This window comes from Cheilinus undulatus, linkage group 14, assembly GCF_018320785.1.
Source record: "Cheilinus undulatus linkage group 14, ASM1832078v1, whole genome shotgun sequence".
Taxonomy (NCBI): Eukaryota; Metazoa; Chordata; class Actinopteri; order Labriformes; family Labridae; genus Cheilinus; species Cheilinus undulatus.
This window is the reverse complement of record NC_054878.1, coordinates 2188928-2215285: the sequence shown is the minus strand read 5'-3', so window position 1 is coordinate 2215285 and position 26358 is coordinate 2188928. Positions and strand designations below refer to the sequence as shown.

The following is a 26358-nucleotide window of genomic DNA, read 5'->3' as shown; positions in this document are numbered from 1 at the left end:
TGTGTAAAAGTGGCCAATGACACAGAGGTATTCTCTGCAGCATGAGATGATGCATTGTCATGCATGGAGATAATTTTGCTACAGAAGGCACCAGCAGCTTCAAACACCCGTGTGCTGCTTTGTAATGGCATTTTAGCAGCTGCTCTCCTAATCTGATGAATTTGACTGTCAGAAACCTTCCTCATTATGCCTTTATCTGCATGAACCCGTCTGTGCTCTGTATTAGCCACAAATTTCACAGCTTAAGTTTTCCTGAAATATCGAATGTTTTCATACCTTGTCCAAGGCTTTGCACTATTTGAGGCTTTCCAGCAGCAGAGAACCTTTTTCTTTCCCATACTGCTGAAACCTTTGGCCTGCTTAATAATGTGGAACATCCTTCTTAAGCAGTTTTCCTTTAATTGGGCTCACCTGGCAAACTAATGATCACAGGTGCCTGAGATTGATTTTAGTGATCCAGAGAGCACTGAGACACAATACCATTCATGAGTTTAATTGAAAAACAAAAATTTGAACCCCTGCTCTAGGCTAATACAAAAAATGGTTATCACACAAGATAAACAACATTAATGTTCTGTTATCCAAATGTTTGCATTCCCTCGCTCAGTAAGATTTTTTTCAGAAGTTTCAATTATTATTTTATTTCGTTAAAAAATTAACTGGAGTTTGTTGTTGCCTTTTTTCTTCTTCTTTGGTGAGGTTTATAAGCAGTCGGCAAATTAAATGATGCTTCTCCGCCGCCTAATGTTTCACTTTTTCTTCCTATCCACAATAATCATTTCCACCTGTGTGTTGCACTCTTTAACCCACTACGTCCACATCTTAATCCTGATATAATTATCTAATTCCTCCTATTTGTTCTTGCTTTTCTCATTTCTCCAACTCTCCTTTTGATTCCAAAACATTTTCATCCCTTCATTTCTGGCAAATCAAGTCCCTATGTTATTCTACATACATTAAATGATATATGAAATTCTATTCATGTTTTATTGTTTGTTTGTGAACAACAGGGAACATAGATGTCTTTCCCAGGTCGTCTCAGGCTTTAGATAGAAACCTCTGCATTCTCTCTCAGTGTTGTTCTGCCTGCATTCAATCTACAGCTGCTTCCTGAGCTACTTTGTGGGTGTGAAGTCCGGATTTCCTGTTACTGCTGCAAAATAAAAAATGGTTATCACGCAACAACAGGGAACATAGATGTCTTTCCCAGGTCGTCTCAGGCTTTAGATGGAAACCTCTGAGTTCTCTCTCAGTGTTGTTCTGCCTGCATTCAATCTACAGCTGCTTCCTGAGCTGCTTTGTGAGTGTGAAGTCCGGATTTCAAAAATTTGAAAGTTTATGACACTAAAATCCAATGTGCATAATAATTTGGAGTGTGGTGTAGAAGTACCCTCAGAGGCTGGGTGATTTCAGATCAAGATGATGTCTTATGTGCCTGAAAAGGCCTTCACAGATTCCAAGATTTTAAATGTTCTCTGTTCTGCTTCCAGTCATCATCCAGTCAGATCACTCTGTCATCTAACACTGACTGGTCTCAGCATTGTTGGAGGGAATTCCTTCAGTGTGAACCAACATTTGCCTCGGATTTACCCCCGCCCTTACGTGCCTTGCCATGTGAAGATGAAGAGTAAACTTTCGGGTAAAACTTGTGCTGCAAACAGAACAGCTGAAAGGTTTCTCTCCTGAATGAATCATCATGTGTCTGGTTAAAGTTAATTCTCGGTTGAAGCTTTTACCACACTGGGAACAGCTGAAAGGTTTCTCTCCTGTGTGAATTCTGATGTGCCTGGTCAGGTCACGTTTGACTGTAAATGTTTTGCCACACTCAGAGCAACAGAGAGAATCATTTTGCTTCCTTCCCATGTGAATGCACATATGTTTGGTCAGATTTCCCTTATCGTAAAATCTACTACCACACTCAGAGCAGCTAAAAGCTCTCTCTCCTGAGTGAATAATCATGTGCCTGGTTAGTATAGTGTTACACGGAAATCTTTTGTCACAAACAGAGCAGCTAAACGGTTTCTCTTCTTTGTGAATCAACATGTGCCTGGTTAGACCATCCTTACGCTTAAATCTTTTATTGCAAACAGAACAGCTGAACGGTTTCTCTCCTGTATGGATTCTCATGTGTTTGGACATATTTCGTTTCCTTGTGAATGTTTGACCACACTCAGAGCAGCTATGCAAACTTTGTTCCTTCTTTTTTCTTTTATTTACGTTTTTGTTAATGTGTTTTAAGCCTGCTTGATGCTCTCTGGTCTCCCACCAATCATCACTGTCATCAGTCTCAGTTTCAGAGACTGACACTGAGACTGAGTCTTCAGTCTTGATCCCAGTCTCTGGTTGTAAATGTCTTCCTAGATCTGAGTTCCTGGCTGGTTTTGCTCCTCCACAGTCCTCTCCATCAGCTCCTGTTTCTGCCTCTCTCTTCTCTTCCGTTTGTTTTTGTCGTTGATTATACAAAGAGAATCTCGGGTCACAAACAGAACAGCTGTAGACTTTGTCCCTGTGACGTGTCATGCGTTGGGTCAGATTCTGTTTTGTATCAAGTGTTTTACCACACCAAGAGGAGTCGTTGGATTTTTTACATAACTTTTGTCTCTCATTTTTAATACCTTCCACAGCGTTTACAGCTGACAAATCTTCTGCAGTCTTCTTCCAATCATCACTGTCGTCAGTCTCAGCTCCAGACAAGTCCTCAGTCTTGATCCCAGTGTCTGGTTGTAAATGTCTTCCTGGATCTGAGTTCCTGGCTGGATCTGCTCCTCTACAGTCCTCTCCATCAGCTCCTGTTTCTGCCTCTCTCTTCTCTTCCGTTTGTTTTTGTCGTTGATTATACAAAGAGAATCTCGGGTCACAAACAGAACAGCTGTAGACTTTGTCCCTGTGACGTGTCATGTGTTGGGTCAGATTCTGTTTTGTATCAAGTGTTTTACCACACCAAGAGCAGTTGTTGGACTTTTGTCTCTCATTTTTAATATTTTCCACAGTGTTTTCAGCTGACAAATCTTCTGCGGTCTTCTTCCAGTCATCCTCACTGTCTTCAGGCTGAGGTTCAGAAGGCTCTTCAGTCTTAATCTGTAGGTTTTCTTGTTTAACCAACAGTTGCTGAACATCTGTGGGACACAGTAAAACAAAAAATATGCAAATATTTGAGTCAAACCACTGAACTAGTTAATAAAGACTAAAAACTCTAAAACTTTGCTTCATAGCTGGTCTGTTCTGTTTATAACCTCATAACCTGCTGAAAGATAGAAAAACTCCTGCTCTGATTCTCAAAGTAGCCTTTGGTCTGCTCTTATGACATTGTTCATCTTCTGTGACTTCCATGAAACCACCCAAAAACAGATGTTTTAAATATTTTTTCTTGCAGACCAGTTATCTGCTCAGGGGAGAGTTGGGCATGAATGCTTTTCACTGAGAAAAAGAAATGGTTACACTGTAAGCTAACGTAGTAATAACTGACTTATTTGCGAACTTACTAAAATTGTTTTTCCGGTCTGTTTCACAGGGGAAGAGGACTATGCAAAAATAATCGTTGATGTGTGTGCGACTCAGACCATGAGAAAGGACTTTGACAGTCTGTCTGTTGACAGTTGAATGTCTTGCAGTCAAAAAAGAAAAAGTCTGATGATTGAAAATGTATCCTTATCATTGACTCTGTATAGTATCAGTGTGTTCAGATGTGGACAGTTGCCCAGGGAGAGGAGCCGGGAGATCCTTCCCCTGCAACTAGCAGCTGGGCAGGGGTTTTGTTCTCCTGCGCTGACATTGTTACAGAACATTTTGTAAACTCAAATATCTTTATTCATTACAGGATTTCATAACCTGTACAAATGCATGAATGTCTATCTTACTGATATTTTACAGTGTTACAACTTTATCTCATAATCACATTGTAATTTTGGGGCAGTTAGATGACATTGGAGGTGCAATTTTTACAGAATATCATTAGCATTATATCCCCAGATATGTTATACTTGCCTTATAGTCTATTTAGCATCTTTAAACAGGTATGTTCTGGTTTATTTCACAGTTTGATCTTGGTATCATCTCATATTGATGTAACAGACCATCTTGGTTTTCCACAAATTATGTTCAGATTATCTCATAGTCACAATATGGTGGCAACAAAAGGGTTAAATATATACTACTAGAAAAACTAGAATTGCAACACAGTTAGCTTTTAGCTATCAAGGTTGGTAGTCTAATCACATATAAAACCTCAAATTGCACTGTTCCACATTATCATGCACAACAGAGTTTCAGAACATTTTATAGGTTGTAAAGAACTGAAAATGGTCATTTGTTGAATTTGCAGCATTAGGAGGTCATATTCACTGAAATCAAAGCTATTTCAATCAAAAACATCTTAACAGGCCAAGTTCCATGTTAACATAGGAGCCCTGCTTTGATATCACCTTCACTATTCTTGCATTCATTGAACTTGTGAGTTTTTGGAGAGTTTCTGCTTGAATTTCTTTGCAGGATGTCAGAATATCCTCCCAGAGCTGTTGTTTTGATGTGAACTGCCTCCCACCCTCATAGATCTTTAGCTTGAGGATGCTCCAAAGGTTCTCAGTAGGGTTGAGGTCAGGGAAGGATGGGGGCCACACCATGAGTTTCTCTCCCTTTATGCCCATAGCAGCCAGTCTTTGGGGCTTGACTGATTGAATTGTTCTCTATGCGCGACCGGCGGAAGATCGGAGGCGAAGGGACCGTCTACAAATTACCATATGGGAATGAAAAATATTCAGGAACTCTAATACTGTACATTGTAGTGACATGAAACTGCCACCAAACATCAATCATGTCCTCTACTTTATACTACAAGACTTATTTTGAAAATTAAGTATTTACTGTAATTTTTATGATTAAAAAAAAAAATATATATATATATATATATATTTAATTAGGTAACAGTTCTTTAATAACTTCAATATTATATATTTTAGAGACATGAAACACATCACAAATCAGTCGTGTCCTGGACTTAATACTACAAGACTTATTTTGGATAAAAAAGTGTTTACTGTAATTTTTTATGATTATATATATATATATATATATATATATAAATTAGGTAATTAGGTAATAGTTCTTTAATAACTCTAATATATAAAAATTCATAAAAATTACAGTAAACATTTTTGCCAAAATAATTCTTGTAGTATGAAGTAGAGGAGATGAGTGATGTTTGGTGGCAGTTTCATGTCACTACAATGCACAATATTAGAGTTACTGAATATTTTTCATTCCCGTATGGTAATTTGTAGACGGTCCCTTCGCCTCCGATCTTCCGCCGGTCGCGCATAGAGAACAATTCAATCTGTCAAGCCCCAAAGACGGTTCGTTTTGAGAAAAATCGTGTTGTAGCTCGCAGTCCACTGTACGGTGATTGAAAAGAGGTGTAAGTTTTGTAAATGTGATGATCTTCTACTGAGTTATTAAAGCGGAAGGTCTGAATCTGTGAATATCTTTCTATCTTTACCGAAGATCTGCACACTTTATCAGCACTCTTATTAATAGACATTAACACGGTACTCTGAGCCAGGGTTGACTGTGCACGGCTTCCTTAGCAGGAGCTAGCTGAGGCTAACGTTGTTCATAAACAGTAAACAGGTCTCTGTGAGTGTAAATAAACCCACCTGCTCTGTGCAGCTTTATCTCAGGGATTAAAATCACATCCAGCAGCTTTCTCTGGCGGTGGAGCTCCTCTTCGTATTCAGATCTGGTTTCTCGTCCTCTCAGGTCTCTGATAACCGCAGCGAGCAGCCTCCGTCCGAATAAAGCTTTAAGATCCTCAAAGTCGGACATTTCCACACATCCAAGAGTCGAAGAAGGAAAAGAAAACTACAACATTACTCTGCTAACGCTAGCACAGACACACTGAGTCAGAGATCTACAGCATGGGGCGGGCTGGAGGGAGGTTTACTTCCATATATGGTTCGTTGATGAAGCGTCAAACTTTACTTCCTGTTGATCAGAACGACCCAGCAGGATGAGATGAGGTGGTTCTAAAGGCCCATTAGAGACAGGTTATCTGCTAAATAATAAAAAATGAAGTATTTTTAATGAAAATATAAAGATTATAAGAGAGGAACTGAGACTGGGGGGTGAGTAATAAAGAGCTGCAGAAAATACTACACTCTGTGAACCAGTCACAAATTTCTAGAAGAGATGGTCTCTTTCAATCTTTTTAAAGGTGGATTGAAGGCATTGGAGGAAGATGCTTCAGGCTGTAGATCAGGGGTCATCGAGTACATCTGCACTAGGGCCAGATTTAGTCCCAGAAACTTTTCTTCAATTTTTTGCCACTTTTTAACCCCTTTTCACTACCTTTTTTTGCACCACTTTTGCCACTTTTCACCCATTTTATCACTCTTCTACCCCTTTTTTGCATCATTTCTGCCAGTTATTCCCCCTTTGTGCCACTCTTCAACTAACCTTGCAAAGCAGATGGATACGCCTGTTCCCTTGTTTTTCACTGGCGAATCCATCTTGCAAAGCTCCCATCTGAACTGTTTGGGCCTGGTTAGACTGTGACATGACCAAAGTCGTGACGTAAACAAGAAGCAGCAAGAGCTGGTGCAGTTATGGAGGAAGAGATTAGCGTGGATGCTGCTAAAGCGCCGGTTTTATCAGAGCTTGGCGACATTTCTTGTTAAAAGAAGAACAAAGATCAGCAGCGAGTTCTTTTCTTTTCAAAAAGACAAAAGTCAAGTACTAACATGTCTATAGTCACCATGTTTCGCGTTATTCCTCACTAGCTGCTCAGCGAAGCTCGATAGCAGCTATGTCACGTGTTTTGTTGCTCTTATTGGCCCATAGAGATGTGATAGACAGAATGTTCATCCAATCACACTCTGAGTTTTTTTCAAATCCTCTGCCTTTTCTCAAACATTTCCTATTGAAGCTTTCCCAGATGGATGTGTGAAACACATCCATCTGGGCGTCAGGTTACTCTTAAAAACCTTTTCTCTGCTTAATTTAGCTATATTTTTTGCCACTTTTAACCAATTTTTGATATTTTTTCCCATTTTTGCCTCCTCAACCCAAGTTTTGCTATTCATTAACCCTTTTTAAACCACTTTTCCTGCATGTTTTATCCCTATTGTGGCACGTTTTTATTTATTTTATTTTTTGCAACTTTTTGACTCCTTTTTATTACTTTTTGCATAATGTTTGCACTTTTTCCCCATTTTTGTTACTCTTTGCCCTTTATTTTCTCTTTTACCAATTTTTGGCACATCCCTGCACATTTTCCTGCAAATTTTAGTCTGTTTATGTCACTCCACAACCCATTTTGCCACTTGGCACCCATTTTTGATACTCTCTATCCCCTTTTTATCACTTAATCTGGCCATTTTGGCAACATTTCTGCAAACCTTAACCCCTTTTTTTAAAATTTACTAAAAACGGCTTTTATATTTACCATAAAAACAGATCAAATGTTAAGTCAGTCCAAAATTGTTTCAATATTAGTCATTTTTGTAATGGATTTAACAGCTACAGACATTTAAAGCCAAAGGATACTCTTAAAACCACATCTCCTTTTTCATCCTTTTCTAAATTTATTGTTTTGGAGGCCGGACAGGAAGCTTTGGATGACCTGATATGGCCCCCGGGCTGCCAGTTGATAATCAGTGCTGTAGATGTTTTAACTGATCAGAAGTTATAGCTATACTGTACAGTGTATTATAATAGCTATATAATAGACTTTTAGGTATAGATTTAAAAATCTAACATTTCAAATTTTATAATATGGTGAAACAATCTAGCTGAAACATTTGTGGATTAGTTAGCCCTTACAAAATGACCACATAAAGTTTCTCCTCTAGATGAACTTAGTTTATCGTTGCTGTTCCTGGATTGTAACAGACTCAGTCCATATGTGCCTCTTTAAATTCAGACCTCCTGCAGAGTAGCAAGCATGAGTAAGTAAGTAAGAATGAGCCAAAGCCACGCCCACTCATGGGAAATCTGATCCGCTTAAACAAATTTAAAAAACTGCTACAATCTGAATGGAGAGCGCTCACACTATTCGAAAGCCCCTTCACCTTGTTGACCTTATGATCATGATGAAAAGAGACGAAGCCCATTTTCTGGCTCAAATCTGTTCTGATGCTTTAACCCTCGGATCCTACTATGACATTCATCAATTTTATCATCATTTTTTTGAGTTGACAGTCACATTTTTATAGATTGAGGCATCAAATTTGGCCAAAGTTATTATTTTTCTTCATATTAAAAAACAAAACCAAAATAAAAAAAAAACGTGTTGCCCATAGGACTCGTTTTTTGACTGTGTGTCTAGGGCACCAAAACAACTTACAGCAACTGTTTCTTTGCAGTCACTCGATCACCAGGGATCTAAATTTCACCATTCCAGATTGATCCAGCAGATCGTGCCTGTGCATCGTTTTAATCCCTTCAGCAACGCAGACATGGTTTTCCTTCCATGGACTCAGAGTGTTTGAAGCACTATTTCACCCACTAAACATCATCAGAATTAAATGAACCGATTCATGCCACTAGATATGGATGTCTGAGAGTGGGCTACATGTGTAAGGAAAAGTTTGTATGCTCCTACGTGTATGAATCTGCGTCTATGTTTACAGCCGGACATGCTGTAAGTGGAGTGTTTACAGTCGAAAATGCTACTTCTGAGTTCTGTAGTCTGGGACTAAGAAAGAGTGACATTTGGACAATTTCAACTTTGCCCTCCCTTCATAGCAAGTGGAAGGACATGCATGGGGATGCACGGGTCCTTTCGATCAATAGGTAAGAATATATCATTTCTCAAATATGCAGTAAATTTATGTATGCGCGTAATTGGCATATTTGTGGTCACATTTTGGTTAGAGGTGGAAATGCGCGTGCTCATAATACATATCCTACATATTTCCTCAGCTTTTTATGCCTGTACATAAAATAAACCTAACATGAGCATTCTCTCGCATATGATTTGGTAGAGGAGGAGGCTCAAGAAAAGGATAGACTCATCCGATAGACTCATCTGTTTAGCATGGACGCTATCTCACTGAATCCAAGTCATAGGCATAGTGTACAATTACTGGCATAAAAAGGGTGTAACATTGAATTAAAAATAAATAAATAAATAAATAATGGTCAGGGTTGAAGTTGTTGAAGAGATCTAAAGCAGTGAAAGTTTTAAAAAAATGAAAAATGAGTATTTTATTAACACCTTTCTGCATGTCTGTTTTCTGGACAAACAAGAACAGATGGTGCTAAAATAGAAATTTGGCACCACAAAAATTTCAATGCATCAAAATCAATGTTACTGCTCATCATTGACATGGCCCTGACTGCATTTATTGAAAAAAAAAGTTTTTTTCTAGATCATTTTTATATGGTAAATATGGTGTTTTTGTGTTTTTTTTTTTTTTTTTTTTTTTTTAATCATAAAAAATACCAGTGACATAGTGTACAATAACTGGCATAAAAGGGTGTAACATTTAATTTTCTAAATGTTTTTTTAGTGGTCAGGGTTGAAGTTGTTGAAGAGATATGAAGCAGTGAAAGTTCAAACAAATGTTGAAAAATGATTGTTTTATAAACACCTTTCTGCATGACCGTTTTCAGGACAAACAAGGACAGATGGAGCTAAAAATTACAAGGGAGCGAGGGTTAAATGATCCATGGACCACTGTGGCTGATAGATTTGGCAAATTTACCTCACAATGTACAAAAAACCAGGCATTTAACTGACCGTTAACTTTCAAGGCAGCGGCATCAGCAACAGACTGTACTGAAATGAACTGCTCTGTGATTTTTATATTGCTGTTTTAATTTGGGCGGGGTCATTCCCTACTGTGGGCTGGTGATCCACATAGTTTCCCCACTCAAATTTAACCCAGCCAAGAAAGAGGTGAAAAACTTTCTAATGGTCTAAATCCAAAATTCAGTTACATGTAAATCTCGGTATTTTCACATGTTTACAGCAACCATATTCCAACATATCAAGAGCGTCAGACACAAATTTTGGATTTCACTTTACAGGGGCTTTAAGAAGACAGTACTTAATAGCTGAAATAAAGCTGCTTGCTGCTTCCTTCCTACTGATTTCTGTCACACAAACTTTCTGCCACTCAGCGGCTGGAACAGCAGAGACCTGTCCTCCCTCTGAGGTTGCATGCCTACTCTCTATATTTAATTAGTCAGAGCTGCGATGCGTTGCTGGATCTGAGTTCTTAGCTGGTTCTACTCCTCTACAGTCCTCTCCATCAGCTTTCTGGTTCTACTTCTCTTTTCTCCTTAGTTTGGTTTGGAAGTTCCTCTGAAGCCTGGCGTCCAACACACTTGTGGATTCTTAATTGAGATGACCAAGAGAATCTTCTATCGCAAACAGAACAACAGAAGGGTTTCTCTCCTCTGTGTTTTGCAATATGAAGTGACATGTTGGACTTTTCAGCAAATTTTTTACCACAGTCAGGACAACTGAAGGCTTTCTCCCCTGTGTGTACTTTCAGGTGTCTTTTCAGTTGTCTTTTTTCTCGGAACAGGCTTCCACACTGAGAGCAGCTAAAGGGTTTCTCTTCCGTATGAATAGTCATGTGTTTATTAAGATTACCTTCATGGTTAAATTTTTTACCACACTCAGAGCAGCTGAAGCTTTGCTCTCCTCTGTGAGTTGCCACGTGATACCTAAGACCAGCCTTATGAGTAAATCTTTTGTCACACTCGGAGCAGCTGAAGGGTTTCTCTCCTGTGTGAATCATCATGTGCTGAGTCAGATTTCCTTTTTGGTTGAATCTTTTACCACACTCAGAGCAGCTGAAGGCCTTCTCTTCCATATGAAGCAGCCTGTGAGTGGCCAGATTTCCTTTTACATTGAATGATTTACCACACTCAGAGCAGCTATGGGGTTTCTGTCCACTGTGATTTGAAATGTGAAGTTTTAGATTACCTTTCTGTGAAAATGTTTTACCACAAATAGGACAGCCAAAAGCTTTTTCACCAGTGTGAACTCTTTGGTGTGTGATCAAATGCCCCTTTTTTCGAAATGCTTTCCCACATTGAGAGCAACTAAAGGGTCTTCCTGGATCTTTCTCTTTATGAATAAGCATATGCTCTGTCAGATTTCCTTGCTGGTAAAATCTTTTACCACATTCAGAGCAACCAACGGGTTTCTCTGCTCTGTGAGTTTTAATATGGTAATTCAGGCTAGATTTTTGGTGAAATCTTTTGTCACAGTCAGGGCAGCTGAAGGGTTTCTCTCCTGTGTGAATGACCATATGTTTGGTCAGACTTCCCTTAACTTTGAAACTTTTACTACACTCAGAACAACCAAATGGTTTCTCTCTCATGTGAACCAACATGTGGGTGGTTAGGTTTCCTTTTAGATTAAATGTTTTACCACACTCAGAACAGCTAAAAGGCTGCTCTCCTGTATGAACTAGCATGTGTGTTGTCAGACTTCCTTTTTGGTTAAAATTCTTACTGCAAACAGAGCAACTGAAGGGTTTCTTTCCTGTGTGAACTAACATGTGTGTAGTCAGACTTCCTTTTTGATTAAATTTTTTACTGCAAACAGAACAGCCAAATGGTTTCTCCCCTGTGTGAAGTCTCCTGTGGTCTGCCAGGCTCTGTTTCATTTTGAATGTTTTACCACACTCAGAGCAACTGAAGGGTTTCTCTCCTGTATGCATTCTTATGTGTTGTGTAAGATGCCAGTTATCTTTGAATGCTTTACTACACTCAGAGCAACTGTATGATTTCTTATCAGTCCTTGGCCTCCTGTTTTTTCTTCTGTTCACAGAGTTACGTCCTGACTGATGTTCTCTGGTCTCCCTCCAATCATCGCTGTTGTCAGTCTCAGGTTCTGAAGAATCTTCAGTCTTGACCTCTTTCTCCGATAGTAAATGTCTCTCTGGACTGAAGTCCCTGGCTAGTTCTCCTCCTCCACAGTCCTCTCCATCAGCTCTTGTTTCCATCTGTTCAGCTGAGTACTGAGGTTTCTCTTCATCATCTTCCTTCTTTATAACAACAAGAGTGATGGGGAACTGACTAATGTCAGCCTCTCCTGATATCTGAAGCTGCGCTCCCTCCTGACTGCTCCACAACTCCTCTTGTTCCTCTTTAATATGTGGGAACTCAGAGTGTTCCTGGTCCAGACTGGGGCTCCACTCCTCCTTCTCAGGGGGAAGCTCTTCTTTACTCAGCAGCTGGTCTTCTGTGAACAAAAACAAAATGATGTTTAGATAAAAACACACTGAAATGTTACAGGAAACCTTTGAAGAAAGAGCCGATAGACCTAGAATAGAAGAAGTACTCTGTGTCAGACTAACTACATCAGAATCTACCAGTATCCTTCTTAAAATTAACCTGACACAGACATCGGAAAACCTCCGATATACAGGGAAAGGCCAGAGCCTTTGAAAAAAAAAAAAACTCTGAGTGTGATTGGATGAACGTTCTGTCACATCTTTACGGGCCAATCAGAGCAACAAAACACATGACGTCATTGCCGCTACTGAGGTGCGCGTGCTCAGCTGCCAAGGAATAAACTCTGTATAGAACTGCATAATGGGAATCATGGCGACTGTAGACATGTCAGTACACGACTTTTGTCGTTTATGAAAAGAGAACAACTCACTGCTGTTCTTTGTTCTTCTTTTAACCAAGAAATGTTGTCAAGTTCTAATAAAACTGGCGCTTTAGCAGCATCCACACTAATGTCTTCCACCATAACGACACCGGCCTCTTGTTGCTGCTTGCTTACGCCACAACTCCGCTGGGCCTGAAAGTACTGCCCTTCGTCGCTGATTGGTCCTGTCACTTTCTAACCGGGCCCAAATGGTTCAGACGGGAGCTTTGTTAGATGAATTCGCCAGTGAAAAACACGGAAACGGGTGTATCCATCTACTTTGCAAGGTTATCTTTGAACTGCCTCTGAAGACATGTTTTGTAGAACGGCTTTTTGTAATTTCTACATTTTATCCCTGGTGCTTTAATTAACTGGATTATTATCAGTATGTCATCATTATATGTCATTATCATGACACATTTTTTGTCTGGCTAGCCATTTAAGGGGGGGCCCTGTGTAATATTCTTTCTGGGGGCCCAAAATCCCTAGCTACGCCCCTGCTGCCACACCATCTACTGTCTCAGAATGTGCAGCAAGGAAGTAAATGAATGTCTTTATTATTGATGGATTTTATCAGCCAGTATGTAAAATATTTACAATATGGGCAAATAATTGATCAGTAACTATATTAATAATCCTGTGCAGCACTTTTTTTCACAGATAACTTTTTATCCTTTACCACATAAACACACGTGATCCATTATGCAATTCAATGACAACTACACACATCGACAGATACACACACACACACAACCATACAGACACACACACATGCAGACATGGGACAGTTTAAATTGTGCTAAATTGTTTTTCCTTGTTTTTGTCTTCTGACAATGTTCTTTTAATATTTAAATGATATTTCATTGATGCTTTCCATTTTTGAGGCGCAGGTGCTTCCTTGTTTTTACAGTGTTGCAACACAAGCTTTTTATAAACTAATGAAAACAAGATTCGCCATCTGATTGGATATTTTATTTGGCCACAATTCTGAAAGAGACGAATCACTGGAGAGAACTGCACATTATAATTACTTGTTTCTGAGACCCATTATTCAATATTATCCCATGGCAAAGTGTATCGACATGTATTAGGGCAGTGATACTCAACATGTGGCTCTAGGGCCACATGTGGCTCTTTTATGTCTAAATTTTAAACATTAAAACATTAACATTACATTAAAAAACATTAAAAACATGAAATCCATAAAAAGGGAAACTTTAGCCTCAGAATTATCCATTACAATTTGTTTCCCACACTTATACAGAAAGCTTTAATTGTCAACCTTACTTTTTTTTCCATTGCCCTTATTTGCAGTGTTTTGCCATTTTTTACCCTTTTTTGACACTTTAATCCTGCTTTTCACAAATTGCATTTTTCCCCTTTTTTTGCCACTTGCCAATTTGAGGTGCCTCTTGCCATTACATGTCAATTTTTCCCATTTTCCCTCACCTTTTGCGGCTTTTTGCCAATTGTAGTTATTTTTCAATCATTTCCCCCCACCTTTTGCTATTTTTTCCCCCAATTTAAGTAACTTTTCACTCATTTTATGTCGGATTTTTTTTTGTACCATTATAGCCACCTGTAAGTCATTTTTTTTGTCATGTCCCACCCATTTCTGCCACTTTTTCCTCACATTTTTTGTCACTTTATACCAATTTTTTCCTTTTCTTGCCTATTTTACCCTTGTTCGCCCAGTTTAGGCCACTTTGTTGCAGCTTTTTCACCTATTGTACCAGCTTTAACTTATTTTTCTTTCCACTTTTCACCTCTTACATTGTTGCTCTTGCGAAGGTATTTTTCAACAGTTTGGCTCTTTGGTTGAGCAGGATTGAGTAACACTGTATTAGGGTTCACAACATGCCCCTGGTTGTGCTGTGAATGTCCCATGGTTTGGAACCGCCAGAGGTCTCAGTGTTTTCTATACTTCGCTTTTAGCTCTGGAAAGCACTAAGAAATACTCTTCACTGATAATAAAAGAATAACCTGTTTTATTTTTGTGATGAAAACAAGCCTGTCTACTGACGGCAGGAAAAGCACTCAGTGAAGACATCATTTATCCATTTTATGCTCTGATGCTTCTGGCTTTACCATCTTCAACCCCTAATAGTCTTTGCAGATACACCCTTCTCTCTTCAACAGAGCCAGGCTTGATTCATACGAGCCAGCCTGGAAGAGGAGTCGGTGCTACCATCCTTATCACACTGTCCCCAACAGCCGCTAAAGCAGGGGTGTCAAACTCAGTCACAGCAGGGGCCAGATTCTGGATTTAGGTCTAACCTGAGAGCCTAACAGGGTCAACATTTAACAATAAACCTCATTTTCACCAGTAATAAAATGTGAATAAAAACAGCATTGATCATTTGGAAATCCAACAAAGTAAAAACAATAAGTTTAAAGGCTCAAATCTGAGATAAAAATTCAAACTTATTAGTTCAAAAGGTCAAGACATGATATTAAAAACTGAAAAAAAAAGTTTTTAAATAGCAAATATATGAGGAGAAATTTGAAATCACAAGTTTAAAAGGTCAAAATAATTATAAGCTCAAATTTGAAATCATGAGCTTAAAAGACAAAATATGACTTATGAAATGTAGATTTAAACTGTGAGTTGTATGGGTCAAAATACTGGATTAAAAAGCCAAAATTTGGAGTTGAAAATGTAAAAATATGAGCTAGAATTCAAAATGATGACTTAAAAAGTTAAAAATGTGACTTGAATTTAAAATTGGGAGTCTAAAAGGTCAAAATATTATATAAAAAGTAAAAGTTATTCATTTCATATGTCAAAATATTAGAAAAAAATGAAAATATGAGTTTAAAAGTCAAAACACGGTATTAAAAACCCAAAGTAAGGAGTTGAAAAGGTCAAAATATGACTTAAATTTAAAATTTTGAATCTAAAAGATAAAAATGTGACATATAAAGTCCAAATTATGGGTCAAAAAGGTCAAAGTGTGACATGAAAAGTCAAAATCATAAGTTTGAGTCGTAATCTTGAGATGCAAAATAGAAAATATGAAATAAAAACAAATTAATTTCTTTCCCAACATTCTTGACTTTCTATGAAATCTTTCTTACACTTTACTTTTAGATTTTTATGGCTTAACAACTCAAACTGGAGGAAATCTGCAGACCTCATACTGGTGGGCCAGTTATGATACAAATATGATATGATCTTGCGGCCGGATATATTCGTTCCGCTGGCCGCATTAGGCCCCCGGGCCTTGAGTTTGACACCCTTGCGCTACAGAGTCTTAGTCCAGGAAACCCGATGATTTTTTAGCTAGCTGCAGCTAACACTGTGCTGTCAGTCTGGCTAACGGCTAAAGCTAACGGCTCTGCTCGGCAGGAAACCCGTTTACGGCGGTGAAAGAAACCCAACCTGCTATCTGGGGCTTCTCTTCGTGTGCAACTCTCCACACCCCGGACATTTCCACTCATCCAACAGTCAAAGATTAAGAAGTTAAAAAGCTGACGTTAATCGTTAGCAGATGTAAACATGCTAACTCTGCTCTGAAGCGACCCTTCAAACCCGGAAATACAAACAGGACAGGTATACGTCACGATCATTCAGCCTGGGACCGTCCTGAATGGCTCTACTCACCCCCTCATCCGGCTGGGACAGCTGTCTGTCGGGACTGTAGAGTTGGAAAAGAAGAGCCTCAGACCCACGTGGTTGATGTTGTTCCAAGCTCTCTCCCCTGCTGAGGTTCAGGGGCTCTTCTGTTAGTTCTGTGTGCTTGACTTTTGGCGTTAATTGAGCCCGGAAGGCCACCGTAGCTGCCATAAAGCATCTGTTGTTCTCACTGCACATGTGTTTATGTATTTATCTATCCGGCTGTCAGCCTCCCTAGTCAAGTACATGACAACACGATGGGCATTTTTAGTTTTTCAAAGTTGTGAAATAAATAAAGGTAACCTCATATTTAACTCTCCTGATTGAAAAACTTGTGCTGTTTTTAACTGTGTACTGCACAGGTGTCCAACTCAAGGCCCAGGGGCCAAATCCGGCCTGTGGAACACTTTAATCCGGCCAGCAAGATGATCTCATATTTCTGTTATAATGGGCCCATCATCCTTGATGGTTGAGGATATTCTTGTTAAGCCGTAAAATCTGAAAAAGTAAGGAGTAAAAATAATAAGATAAGAAGTCAGGAATGTGGGAAGAGAAACTAATTTGTGTTTTAATTTCACATTTTCAATTCAGCATCTCACAATTAGGACTCAAACTTAAGATTTTGACTTTTAATTTCATACTTTGAGCATTTCAACTCATAATTTTGACTTCTCATAGAATATTTTGAGCTTTAAGATTCATAATTCAAATTTTTCAGTCATATTTTGACCTTTTTAACCAATTAATTTCTATTTCACCTCATATTTTCAACTCCAAACTTTGACTTCATAATCCCATAGTTTGACCTTTTAGACTCACAATATAAAATTTTGAATCATATTTTGACTTTTAATTTCATGATGCCAAATTTTATTTCATATTTTGACCTTTTAAACTCATGATTTTCACTTTATTTCTGAAATATTTGCCTTTAAAAACTGTATTTTTCATTTTAAGGTTCTGACCTTTTTGAACTAATACATTTACTTTTCTCAGATTGTGAGCCTTTAAACTGATCATTAACTGTCAAAATTATTTATCATCAGTGCTAAGGTATTTTTTTATATATATTTTATTACTGGTGAAACAAGGTTGACAGTTTATGGTTAAAAAGGTGAGCCTGTTAGACCCTCAGGTTAGTCCTGAATCCAGAATCCGGCCCCTGCTGTGATTGAGTTTGACACCCCTGGATGTAAATATGTTATGAAGAGCCGCCTACAAAGGGCTAACTGAAAAAGAGGTGAAATTTTATCATTCACCCATTTAATTAGGTGTTCTGAATATGGTAGACAGCACTGAGTTAACAGGTTTCTGCTGCTGAATGCAGCCTCTCCCTCAGCCCCCCTCCCCTCTGCACTCCCTCAGCCTACCTTATAAAAGGCATATATATATATATATATATATATATATATATATATATATATATATATGAAAAGTAAAATACTAAACCAAGAATGACAAGATAGAAGAAGCATACCCAACAAAAATATTAAAGTAAAAATGAGCATTAAAATAGATTTTTTAACTTAATAAAATAAATTGAAAAGTTTATCTTAAACATCTTTTACACTTCTCAGTTTAAGGATTTTAGTTGGATAAGCAATGTTGTGTAAAATTACTGTTAAACAAACATGTTGCAAGATTACTGCTATTAAAGGTAGTTCGTTAAATTACTTTGTTTACTGCATTTTGTGTTTTTCTCAGGTAAACTGTGAATAATATATAAAAAAATTGTTTGATTATCTGGATCATTTAAGTGTGATACATCTACAAAAATAGGATGGGGCACACACTTTCTCACAGCACTGCATTTAGTATTCTATTTGCCTCTCTCACAAGGCAATCAACAAAGTTTAAATATTCTCAGATCAGCCGACAGGTTTCACACCAACATCACTTCTCCAATCACTGACAGGAAATGTATCTTTCCTCAAGCAACCTAATCTGTTGTTTTCTGGTCTCAGTCCAATTATCACTGCAGCCAGTCTTAGGCTAAGGAGTCTCTTCAGTCTTTGGCTGTAATTGGATCTAGATCTGAGTTTCTGGCTGGCTCCTGACCTCTACAAGCCCCTCCATCAGTTCCTGTTCGTGCCTCTCTTTCCTCCTCTGTTTGGTTTTGATCGAGCTCTGAAGGCTGACCTCTGACACACTTGTGCCTTTTTAACTGTAGGTGCCAAAAGAAGTCTTGATGACAAGTGCTGCAGCTGTAGCGTTTCTCCCCTTTGTGACGTGCCATGTGAGGTGCAAGATTACCCTTTTGGCTAAAATTTTTACCGCACTCAGGGCAGCTGAATGGTTTCTCTCCTGAATGAATTCTCAGGTGTTGTTTCAGACGCCATTTTGTCTTAAATGTTTTACCACACTCAAAGCAGCTATGTGATTTCTTATCATTCTGTCGTCTCTTAGTTTTCCTTAATCCATCCAAGTTTAAACTTGGTCGATGTTCTCTAGTCTTCTTCCAATCATCACTGCCGTCAGTGTCATGTTCAGAGAACTCTTCAGTTGTGACCTCTATCTCTGCTTGTAAATGGCTCTCTGGATCTGAGTTCCTGACTCCACAGTTCTCTCCATCCGCTCCTGTTTCTGCCTCTCTTTCCTCCTCTGTCTGGTTGTGGTAGAGCTCTGAATGTTTACACATACTTGCGTGACTAACAGAGCAGCCTAAGGGTTTCTCTTCTCTGTGACCTAACATGTGTGTGGTTAGATTATGTTTTCGGTTAAACCTTTTGCTGCAAACAGGGCAGCTGAAGGGTTTCTCTCCTGTGTGAATTCTAATATGTTTATTTAAATTTCCTTTATCATTAAACCTTTGACCACACACAAAGCAGCTGAAAGGTTTCTCTCCTGTGTGAGTTCTCATATGTGTAGTTAGATTTCCTTTATCATTGAATCTTTTACTACACAGGGAGCAGCTGAAGGGTTTATCTCCTGTGTGAATTCTTTTGTGTTGTATCAAATGATGTTTCTTTTGGAATGTTTTACCACATTCAGAGCAATTATGTGATTTAATAACCATCTCAAGTCTCTTATCAATATTTTCCAAAGAGTTGAAGTCTGAATGATGCTCTCTGGTATCCATCCAGTCATCACTGTCTTCAGTCTCAGCTTCTGAAGATTCTTCAATCTTATTTTCAGTCTCTGGTTGTAAATGTCTCTCTGGATCTGAGTTCCTGGCTGATTCTACCCCTCCACAGTTATTTCCTTCAGTGCCTATTTCCATCTGTTCAGTTTGTGTCTGATGATGTGAGAAAAGAGGTTTCTCTTCACCTTCAATCTTCACAGGGACAGGAGTCAGAAAGAGCTTGTCCGTATCAGCCTGACTAATCCAGACTTCCTCCTGTTCCATCTTCATAACTTGGGGGTCATGGCCCTCCTCTTCTGCTGTCCTTTTAACCCCTTTGTGGACTGTAATGTCTTGGCTCAGACATCCTCCTTTTGTAAACTGGTTCTTATATCCTGAGCAACTGAAATCTGTATCTCCTACAAGATTAGTTCTGTGGATCTTCAGAAGGTGATTTTTGTAAAAGGTTTGGTCAGAATCAGTGGAGATGACTTGATTTCTGTCAGAGCCAAATGTTCCTTTACAATGAAAGTGGTGATCATGTCTCAGAGCAAATAAAATGGACTGATGCTCTCTGATCACCACCCAATCATCACTGACATCAGCCACAGGCTTAGAACACTCTTCTGTCTTGACCTCAGTCTCTGGTTGTAAATGTGTCCCTGGATCAGAGTTCCTGGCTGGTTCTGCTTCTCCACAGTCCTCTCCATCAGGTCCTGTTTCCATCTGCTTTGTTGGTCTCTGATCAAGCCGTGAGGACTGGGGTGTCTCTTCATCATGTTCATTCTTTACAATGACGAGAGTGAAGGGCTCCTTGGTATCCTCCTGATCCAATCTTTGAAGCTGCTCTCCCTCCTGACTGCTCCAAAATTCCTCCTGTTCCTCTTTAATATGTGGGGGCCCAGTGTCCTGGTCCAGACTGAAGCTCCACTCCTGCTGCTCTTCTTTACTTGCCAACGGCTGCTGGATGTCTGTGGGATACAGAAAAGAAATTGTTATGGAAAAACTGCAACTAAACTTTTAACCAAATTGTCTCCATGATTTAAAAAAAAAAATTCATTTATTTTTCTTTTATTTTCACAGAGATAACCCATTGAGACTGAGGTCTCTTTTCCAGAGAAGCCCTACAGCAATAAGAGTGAAACATGAATGACTAAAAAAGTCAGAAATCGCTTCATACAATCTCAATCACTGTTTTGTGTATTAAAACATTTTCAATTCCCTTCCTTAAGTACTTCAGACACTAGCTCTGTGAAACCACCATAAAATACAAAAAAGGCAGCTTTGCTCCACACAACAGGTGAAAGCAGTCTTGCCCTGGACCATGCCATTTTTAAAGTAATCTAATTTGAGATCTGGTTGTTTGACTTCAGACATTTATAGATAAGTCAAGTTTATAATTTTTCTGCGGGGGTTTCCAGCTTAGGGCTATGCCTGACAGTCTCGTTCCTACTCACATATGTTCCTGATGTCTGTATATCCATAAATAGACAGATAATGTCTCCTTCTGAACACCTTGGGTGTTGTTTTATTTTATATTATTTTTCTTTTTGCTATTAAGTGACTTGGAATTTATTGCACAAAACGGCTGCCTACATTTCAATTTATCTTTATTTGTTTCTACAGAATGTAGAAATCTATGGGTTTTTTTTTGTAAAACTTAAAGAAAACTATATTTATGTTACTTCAATAAAATCAATATGTCTTATATCAACAGGGTTCCCTTTAAGGCAGGGGTTCTCACCCTTTTCAGCCCCCGCCCCCCAAAATGAAGGTGCCAGAGACCAGGGACCCCCACTGTACCTGAAGGTGGATGAAGACAGCCATGAACATTAAAGAATAGTCAAGTGAGACAAAGCCACCTGTTAGGGGGAAAAATGGGAGCGCTTTCTGGGGCCAGGCCAAACTGGCAGCCAGCAAAATCATGCTCCATTGTAAAGTGAAGCTGTGGTATTTTATATTTAACCTGAATAATAACCACTTTAATCAAAGAAACACATTTTAATTCATTTGTGTAGTAAGTAGCCCTCTTTTAAAAATGTAAATCCTTTTCTTAATAAAAGAAGAAAAATATGTTAAAAAATAGATAAACAAGTTAATAATGGCAAAGAAATAGTGGAAAAGGTGGTGAAACTGGATTTTAAAAGTAGCAGAAATGAGTTAGAAGTGCCAAAAATTAGATAAAAGAGGCAAAAATAATCTAAAAATTAAAAAAGTGGCTGAAGTAGTTTTAAAATGCCAAAAATAGGTGGAAATTTGGTGAAATGGGATGAAAAATTACTATAGCTAAACTGGCAAAAAAGGGGGTTAGCTGAGGCAGAAATTTGAAGAAATGGGTTAAACTGGCAAAAATGGGCATATCAAATTGTGAAATGTGGTGTACAAAGTGGTAAAGAGGGGTTAATAGTGGCAATAATGGATCAACAGAAGCAGCAATAAGTGGAAAGTGGCAAGACTTGGATTAGAATGGGCAAAAACAGGCAGAAAAAAGTGGTGGAAAGGGTTTAAGAACTGAAAAAAAGGTTTTAAGTGGCATAAATATGTTAAAATCTGGCAAAATTGGTGTACAGTGGCAACAGTGTAATTTTAAAAAATATTCTTAGCTTTTCAAGGCACCTGGAGACCCCATCTCAGCGTCTCGCGACACCCAATAGGGTCCTGACCCTAACGCTGAGACCCCCTGTTTTAAGGTACTTAGACATAAAATGATGCGTAAGCCAAACTCTTCCCATACTTTAAAATGAATAAATAAGCAAACAAATGAATAATGAATAAATTAAAAGTCATCAGCACAGATGATATATCCATCTATCCATAGCAGACTTTAAAGGTCACATATTATGCAAAATACACTTTTCTAACTGGCCTGTTCACAATCTCCCTAAGAATCAGACTCCAACCACTTGGTGATAACACCAGGTGGCTGGACAAGCAGGTTAAAAAAGCTGGCTCGGCAGGAGGCTGGACACTTTAAAAACTGGTGGAGAGGGCCACGCAGCAAACTAAAGGCTATAATGAACAATAGCAGACACCTTCTCCACAGCCTCCTCGCGGGGCAGAGGAGCAGCAGGAGGGTTTTTCTCACTGCGCTGCAGAATGAAGAGGTTCAGGAGATCCTTCATACCAACAGCAAAAAGACCAACACCTCTTGAGTTTGAAATCCCTCATTCCTGTTCAAAATGGTAAAACGTGGAGAGCCCACTGTAAATCAAGAGTCCACATTAAAGAACTTCATGATACTGGATGGTCTCTGAGACAAATATGACAGGTGGTCTATTTTGGTTATGAATACGGATAGAAATAGGCAATTAGGCCATCAAATTTTAAATACTATGGCACATTACCTAATGTTACTGCCAAGAATGTATTAATCACATTCTTGCTCGTAAACATCTTCACCTTCATCTATTCCAGATTCTTCTTCCTCAGCCTCCTCTCAAATTAGCTGAGGCATTAAGTTACACAAATACTAACAATGTCATCCACTTGTTTTACTCTACCAGGTATTAAATGGCTCAGAATTGTAAAGCTTTTTAACCATCTTATAGCACGCTCAACATGGATTCTGACATTTGCCAAGCGACAGGTTTCTGTGACTTCATGTTGAGAGAGATCTTTGCAGCTGCGTGTAAATGTCGGAGCTAGAGTCACTCTTGGGGGCAATGTATGTGAGTGAATCCAGTGAAATCCAGTGACAGTGAAATAAAGTGTGTGTGTGTTTTTTTTGTTTTGTTCTGTCCTCTTCAACTAATTTCATGAAGGTCAACTCTTCTCCCTCTTCTAATTGCAGCTGATATTATAAGAATTAGCACTATTATTGTTATCATCAGTATAAATTATATTATTATTATTATTTTGTTGGTTGGTTTATTCATCTTTTCATGTAAGGTATTTGCACTTTGTGTATTTCTTTGTTTAATTTTGTCCTTTTTTAAAGTCTTTAATCCGTTCTATTATTTTTAATATACATTTATTTTTGTCTGTTTTTAATTTTATTGTTAATTTAATTAATCATTATTGTCATTATTGTCATTACTACTAATATTATTATTATTTTCTCTGCATATAACTCCCCATACTGACCGTAACACTCTGTCACAACAGTTCCCCATCTGGAAAACCCTTGCTATAGGTCTCCAGTAGTCTGTATTGCTGTCTTAACAATGTCTTCTTTGTATATTTAATTTTCATTTTAGTATTATTATTTGTTTTTGTTATCATATAGGCATTTTTATTATTATAATATTCTAATATTATGAATATATATTAACAGATATACATTTTTATTATTTTTTTATCTTGTTTTTCTTTCTTTTTCTTTTCATCGCCCTTTCCCTCTCTCACTGTCCCTCACGTGCCACTTGAATATCACTCGTCTGTCTTGTTATTTCTCACCGAAAAAATAATAACAAAGGTAGTGAATCCATGATCTGCTAAAATCTGATCACCTGGTATCAGGTCCTTAGGGTTCACTTGAGTGTCAGATTTGACTTGAAGTTCAGCACTTGTGTTGACTTTTGATGACTCATGACGTCTGCGCTTGGGGGGTCGTCTACCACGTGACATTCCCTGACAAAAAAAATAGAAAAACAAATACACACATTTGTTTTTTTTATTAAACAGGAACAAGAAATAAAAAAGCAAGTCAATGATCAAAGGACACTGAGAATTTTGCTAACATTTAAATTTCTCTCACTGAAAGCTAATACTAATTATGGCCTTTCTGAAGAATAAAAAAAGAGTCAAACTTACATGATGTTCGTATCCAAGATGCAGCACTGGATACGGGTGCTCTTTGGTTGGCTTTCCATCCACAAAGTGTATTCCACACACCTTTAAAAGTGCAAGAATAAAAAAGATGAATACTGATCACTACATGATTGAAATATTACTTAAAAGTCAATTATATAATTGTTAATGTGTAAATCCTGACAGAATTAACTTTCTAACACACTTCAGTTTGCCACCATCGTGGACCTTCACCTGTTTACTGTTTTTGTTTACTGATTAACCTGCCTCTCACAGATCAGAGCCTTTAACTGTCTGATCACATAACCATGACATTCTCCTCTGATAAGTCTGAAATGTTCATTTATCAGAGGAAACATTTTAAGAATCTCTCTGTGAGTAAAGGATGCAAAGATAAAAATGGTTTATTGAAGTCCTTTTTTCTGCCAGAATCTGTTGTTTTAACCCTCAGAATTGTTTTGACCCTCTGTCCAAAATGTCACACTGCTCTGGCCTCTGCTTATCAACATTAAACTGGATTCTAGGGTGTAAAAACCCAACTAACGTTAGCCATCGAATCAGAACGCTAAACCACCTGAATGAGGGCTGCTAATGTCTTTAGCTAGAGCTCAGCTTAAAATATTCAGCATTCAAATTAAATTGTTTTCACAAAATACCTTTTGGATTTAAAAAGAAATCGTCTGGCAACCCCCTTGTTATTTTTATGGGTGTTGAGGGGAAATTTAAGGGTGCTTCAGCACTTGACGAGTCTAAAATCACCTATGCCAGTGTTACTCAACCCTGCTCAAGCAAAGAGCCAGACCGTTGAAAAATACCTTTGCAAGAGCAGAGCCGATTCTTGTAGCTTATATGAGGACTATGCAAATGCATAGGGCCCCATAAGCCACTAGGGGGCCCCAAAGCTGAATGTTCAGCTTCATCCAGGGAGAATTAAAATGTCTGTATCCCTTATATGTTTAAAAACAAATGTAGGACATAAGAATTAAATAAGCTGCAATGATAAGCTGTGTTGTTGTGCAGATACTGTACCTGCCATGTTATCGTCCAGTTGAAGATATTTCTCAGATATTTGCCACTAAACATTACTTTAGGATTAATTCTGATTAATTTATTGAGTTTAGTGTGTATTTTATATGCTGTATATAACTGTTCAGTCTGCCCACAGAAAAAAAACAAGTCAAGACCATAAGTCAGGGGTCATCAACTATATTTGCAAAAGGGCCAGCTTTATTCTTAGCACACATTTTGGGGGCCGGACTTTCAGAGGAATGAATATGAACATTTTGGTCTAATTAATACACACGTGGACACAATTGTTGGTCCCCCTCTGTTAATGAAAGAAAAACCTTCAATGGTCACAGATATAACTTGAATCTGACAAAAGAGATAATAAATAAAAATTCAATGAAAATTAACCAGTGAAAATCAGACACTGCTTTTGAATTATGGCTCAACAGAATTATTTAAAAAAAAACAAACTCATGAAACAGGCCTGGACAAAAATGATGGTACCCTTAACTTAATATTTTGTTGCACAACCTTTTTAGGCAATCACTGCAATCAAACGATTTCTCTAACTTTCAGTGAGACTTCTGCAAAAATCAGCAAAAAGGTGGGAGAAAATGAGTGAGGTTACACCAACGCTAGCTTCGCTAGCTAAAAGGTGCTACAGGTTTAACCGGAAGTCTAGGCAGCTTCATGAAAGTCTCCGTTAGATGAAACGATTAAAAACGTGAAACGGAAACGTACCGTGCTGTTCTTACTGGGGACAAAGTCCTTTCTGTTGATGTTTTTAATCCACTGCTGGCGAACAGCGGCATCCTCCGCCCGTCCGGGGAATCTGTGGAGTCCATAGGGAGTCAGACAGGGACAGTCCTCCCGGAGTAAAGGCTTGTGCTCTAAACACTCACTTTTTTTCCACACTTGTAGTTTTCCACTGCTGTTATGGCAGCCTACAACTGCACATGTTCTCCCAGAGCGCCCTGGCATAGTTTCTTATAGTGATCAAACAAAAATACTTCGGTTTATGTTGATTCTACGGATCGCTTTCATTCAAACGTATGCTAGTTTAAGAGCTGTATCCAACGCAGTAATGGCGGCTCGTCAGCTTCCGGTTCTTCTTCTATTGAATTTCCGGCAGACTACACGCAGCCAAGGCGCATTACTGCCCTCTACAGGTCCTTAGCGCTGGTCAGTCAGCGCCTCAAATTCAAGCGTACAATCCAGTGAAGAAATTTTAAAACGGCCTTTGCCGTTTCGTGACGATCCCAGCTGAGCAGTGGCTTCAGTGAAGTGTCTTAGATTCCAGTTGCTGTCAGTTCT

At 38.5% G+C, this 26358-nt stretch overlaps 3 protein-coding genes across 3 annotated transcripts; all 3 read right to left on the bottom strand.

Moving 5' to 3' along the window:
- Positions 1-379: 379 nt before the first annotated feature.
- Positions 380-5894, bottom strand: LOC121521625 (gastrula zinc finger protein XlCGF26.1-like). The gene is made up of 2 exons (XM_041805745.1): positions 5649-5894; positions 380-3116 (listed from the first exon to the last, which is right to left on the bottom strand). Exons 1-2 carry the CDS (start codon positions 5815-5817, stop codon positions 1519-1521), a joined length of 1767 nt encoding a protein of 588 aa, XP_041661679.1. The 5' UTR covers positions 5818-5894; the 3' UTR covers positions 380-1518.
- Positions 5895-9690: 3796 nt separating this feature from the next.
- Positions 9691-16506, bottom strand: LOC121521670 (gastrula zinc finger protein XlCGF57.1-like). The gene is made up of 2 exons (XM_041805804.1): positions 15993-16506; positions 9691-12196 (listed from the first exon to the last, which is right to left on the bottom strand). The coding sequence occupies exons 1-2, from the start codon at positions 16039-16041 to the stop codon at positions 10248-10250; spliced, it is 1998 nt and encodes a 665-aa protein (XP_041661738.1). The 5' UTR covers positions 16042-16506; the 3' UTR covers positions 9691-10247.
- Positions 16507-17935: 1429 nt separating this feature from the next.
- LOC121521760 (zinc finger protein 658B-like) lies at positions 17936-26025 on the bottom strand. Its single transcript, XM_041805919.1, has 4 exons — positions 25786-26025; positions 24040-24120; positions 23736-23856; positions 17936-20258 (listed from the first exon to the last, which is right to left on the bottom strand). The coding sequence occupies exons 1-4, from the start codon at positions 26023-26025 to the stop codon at positions 18232-18234; spliced, it is 2469 nt and encodes an 822-aa protein (XP_041661853.1). The 3' UTR covers positions 17936-18231.
- Positions 26026-26358: the final 333 nt, after the last annotated feature.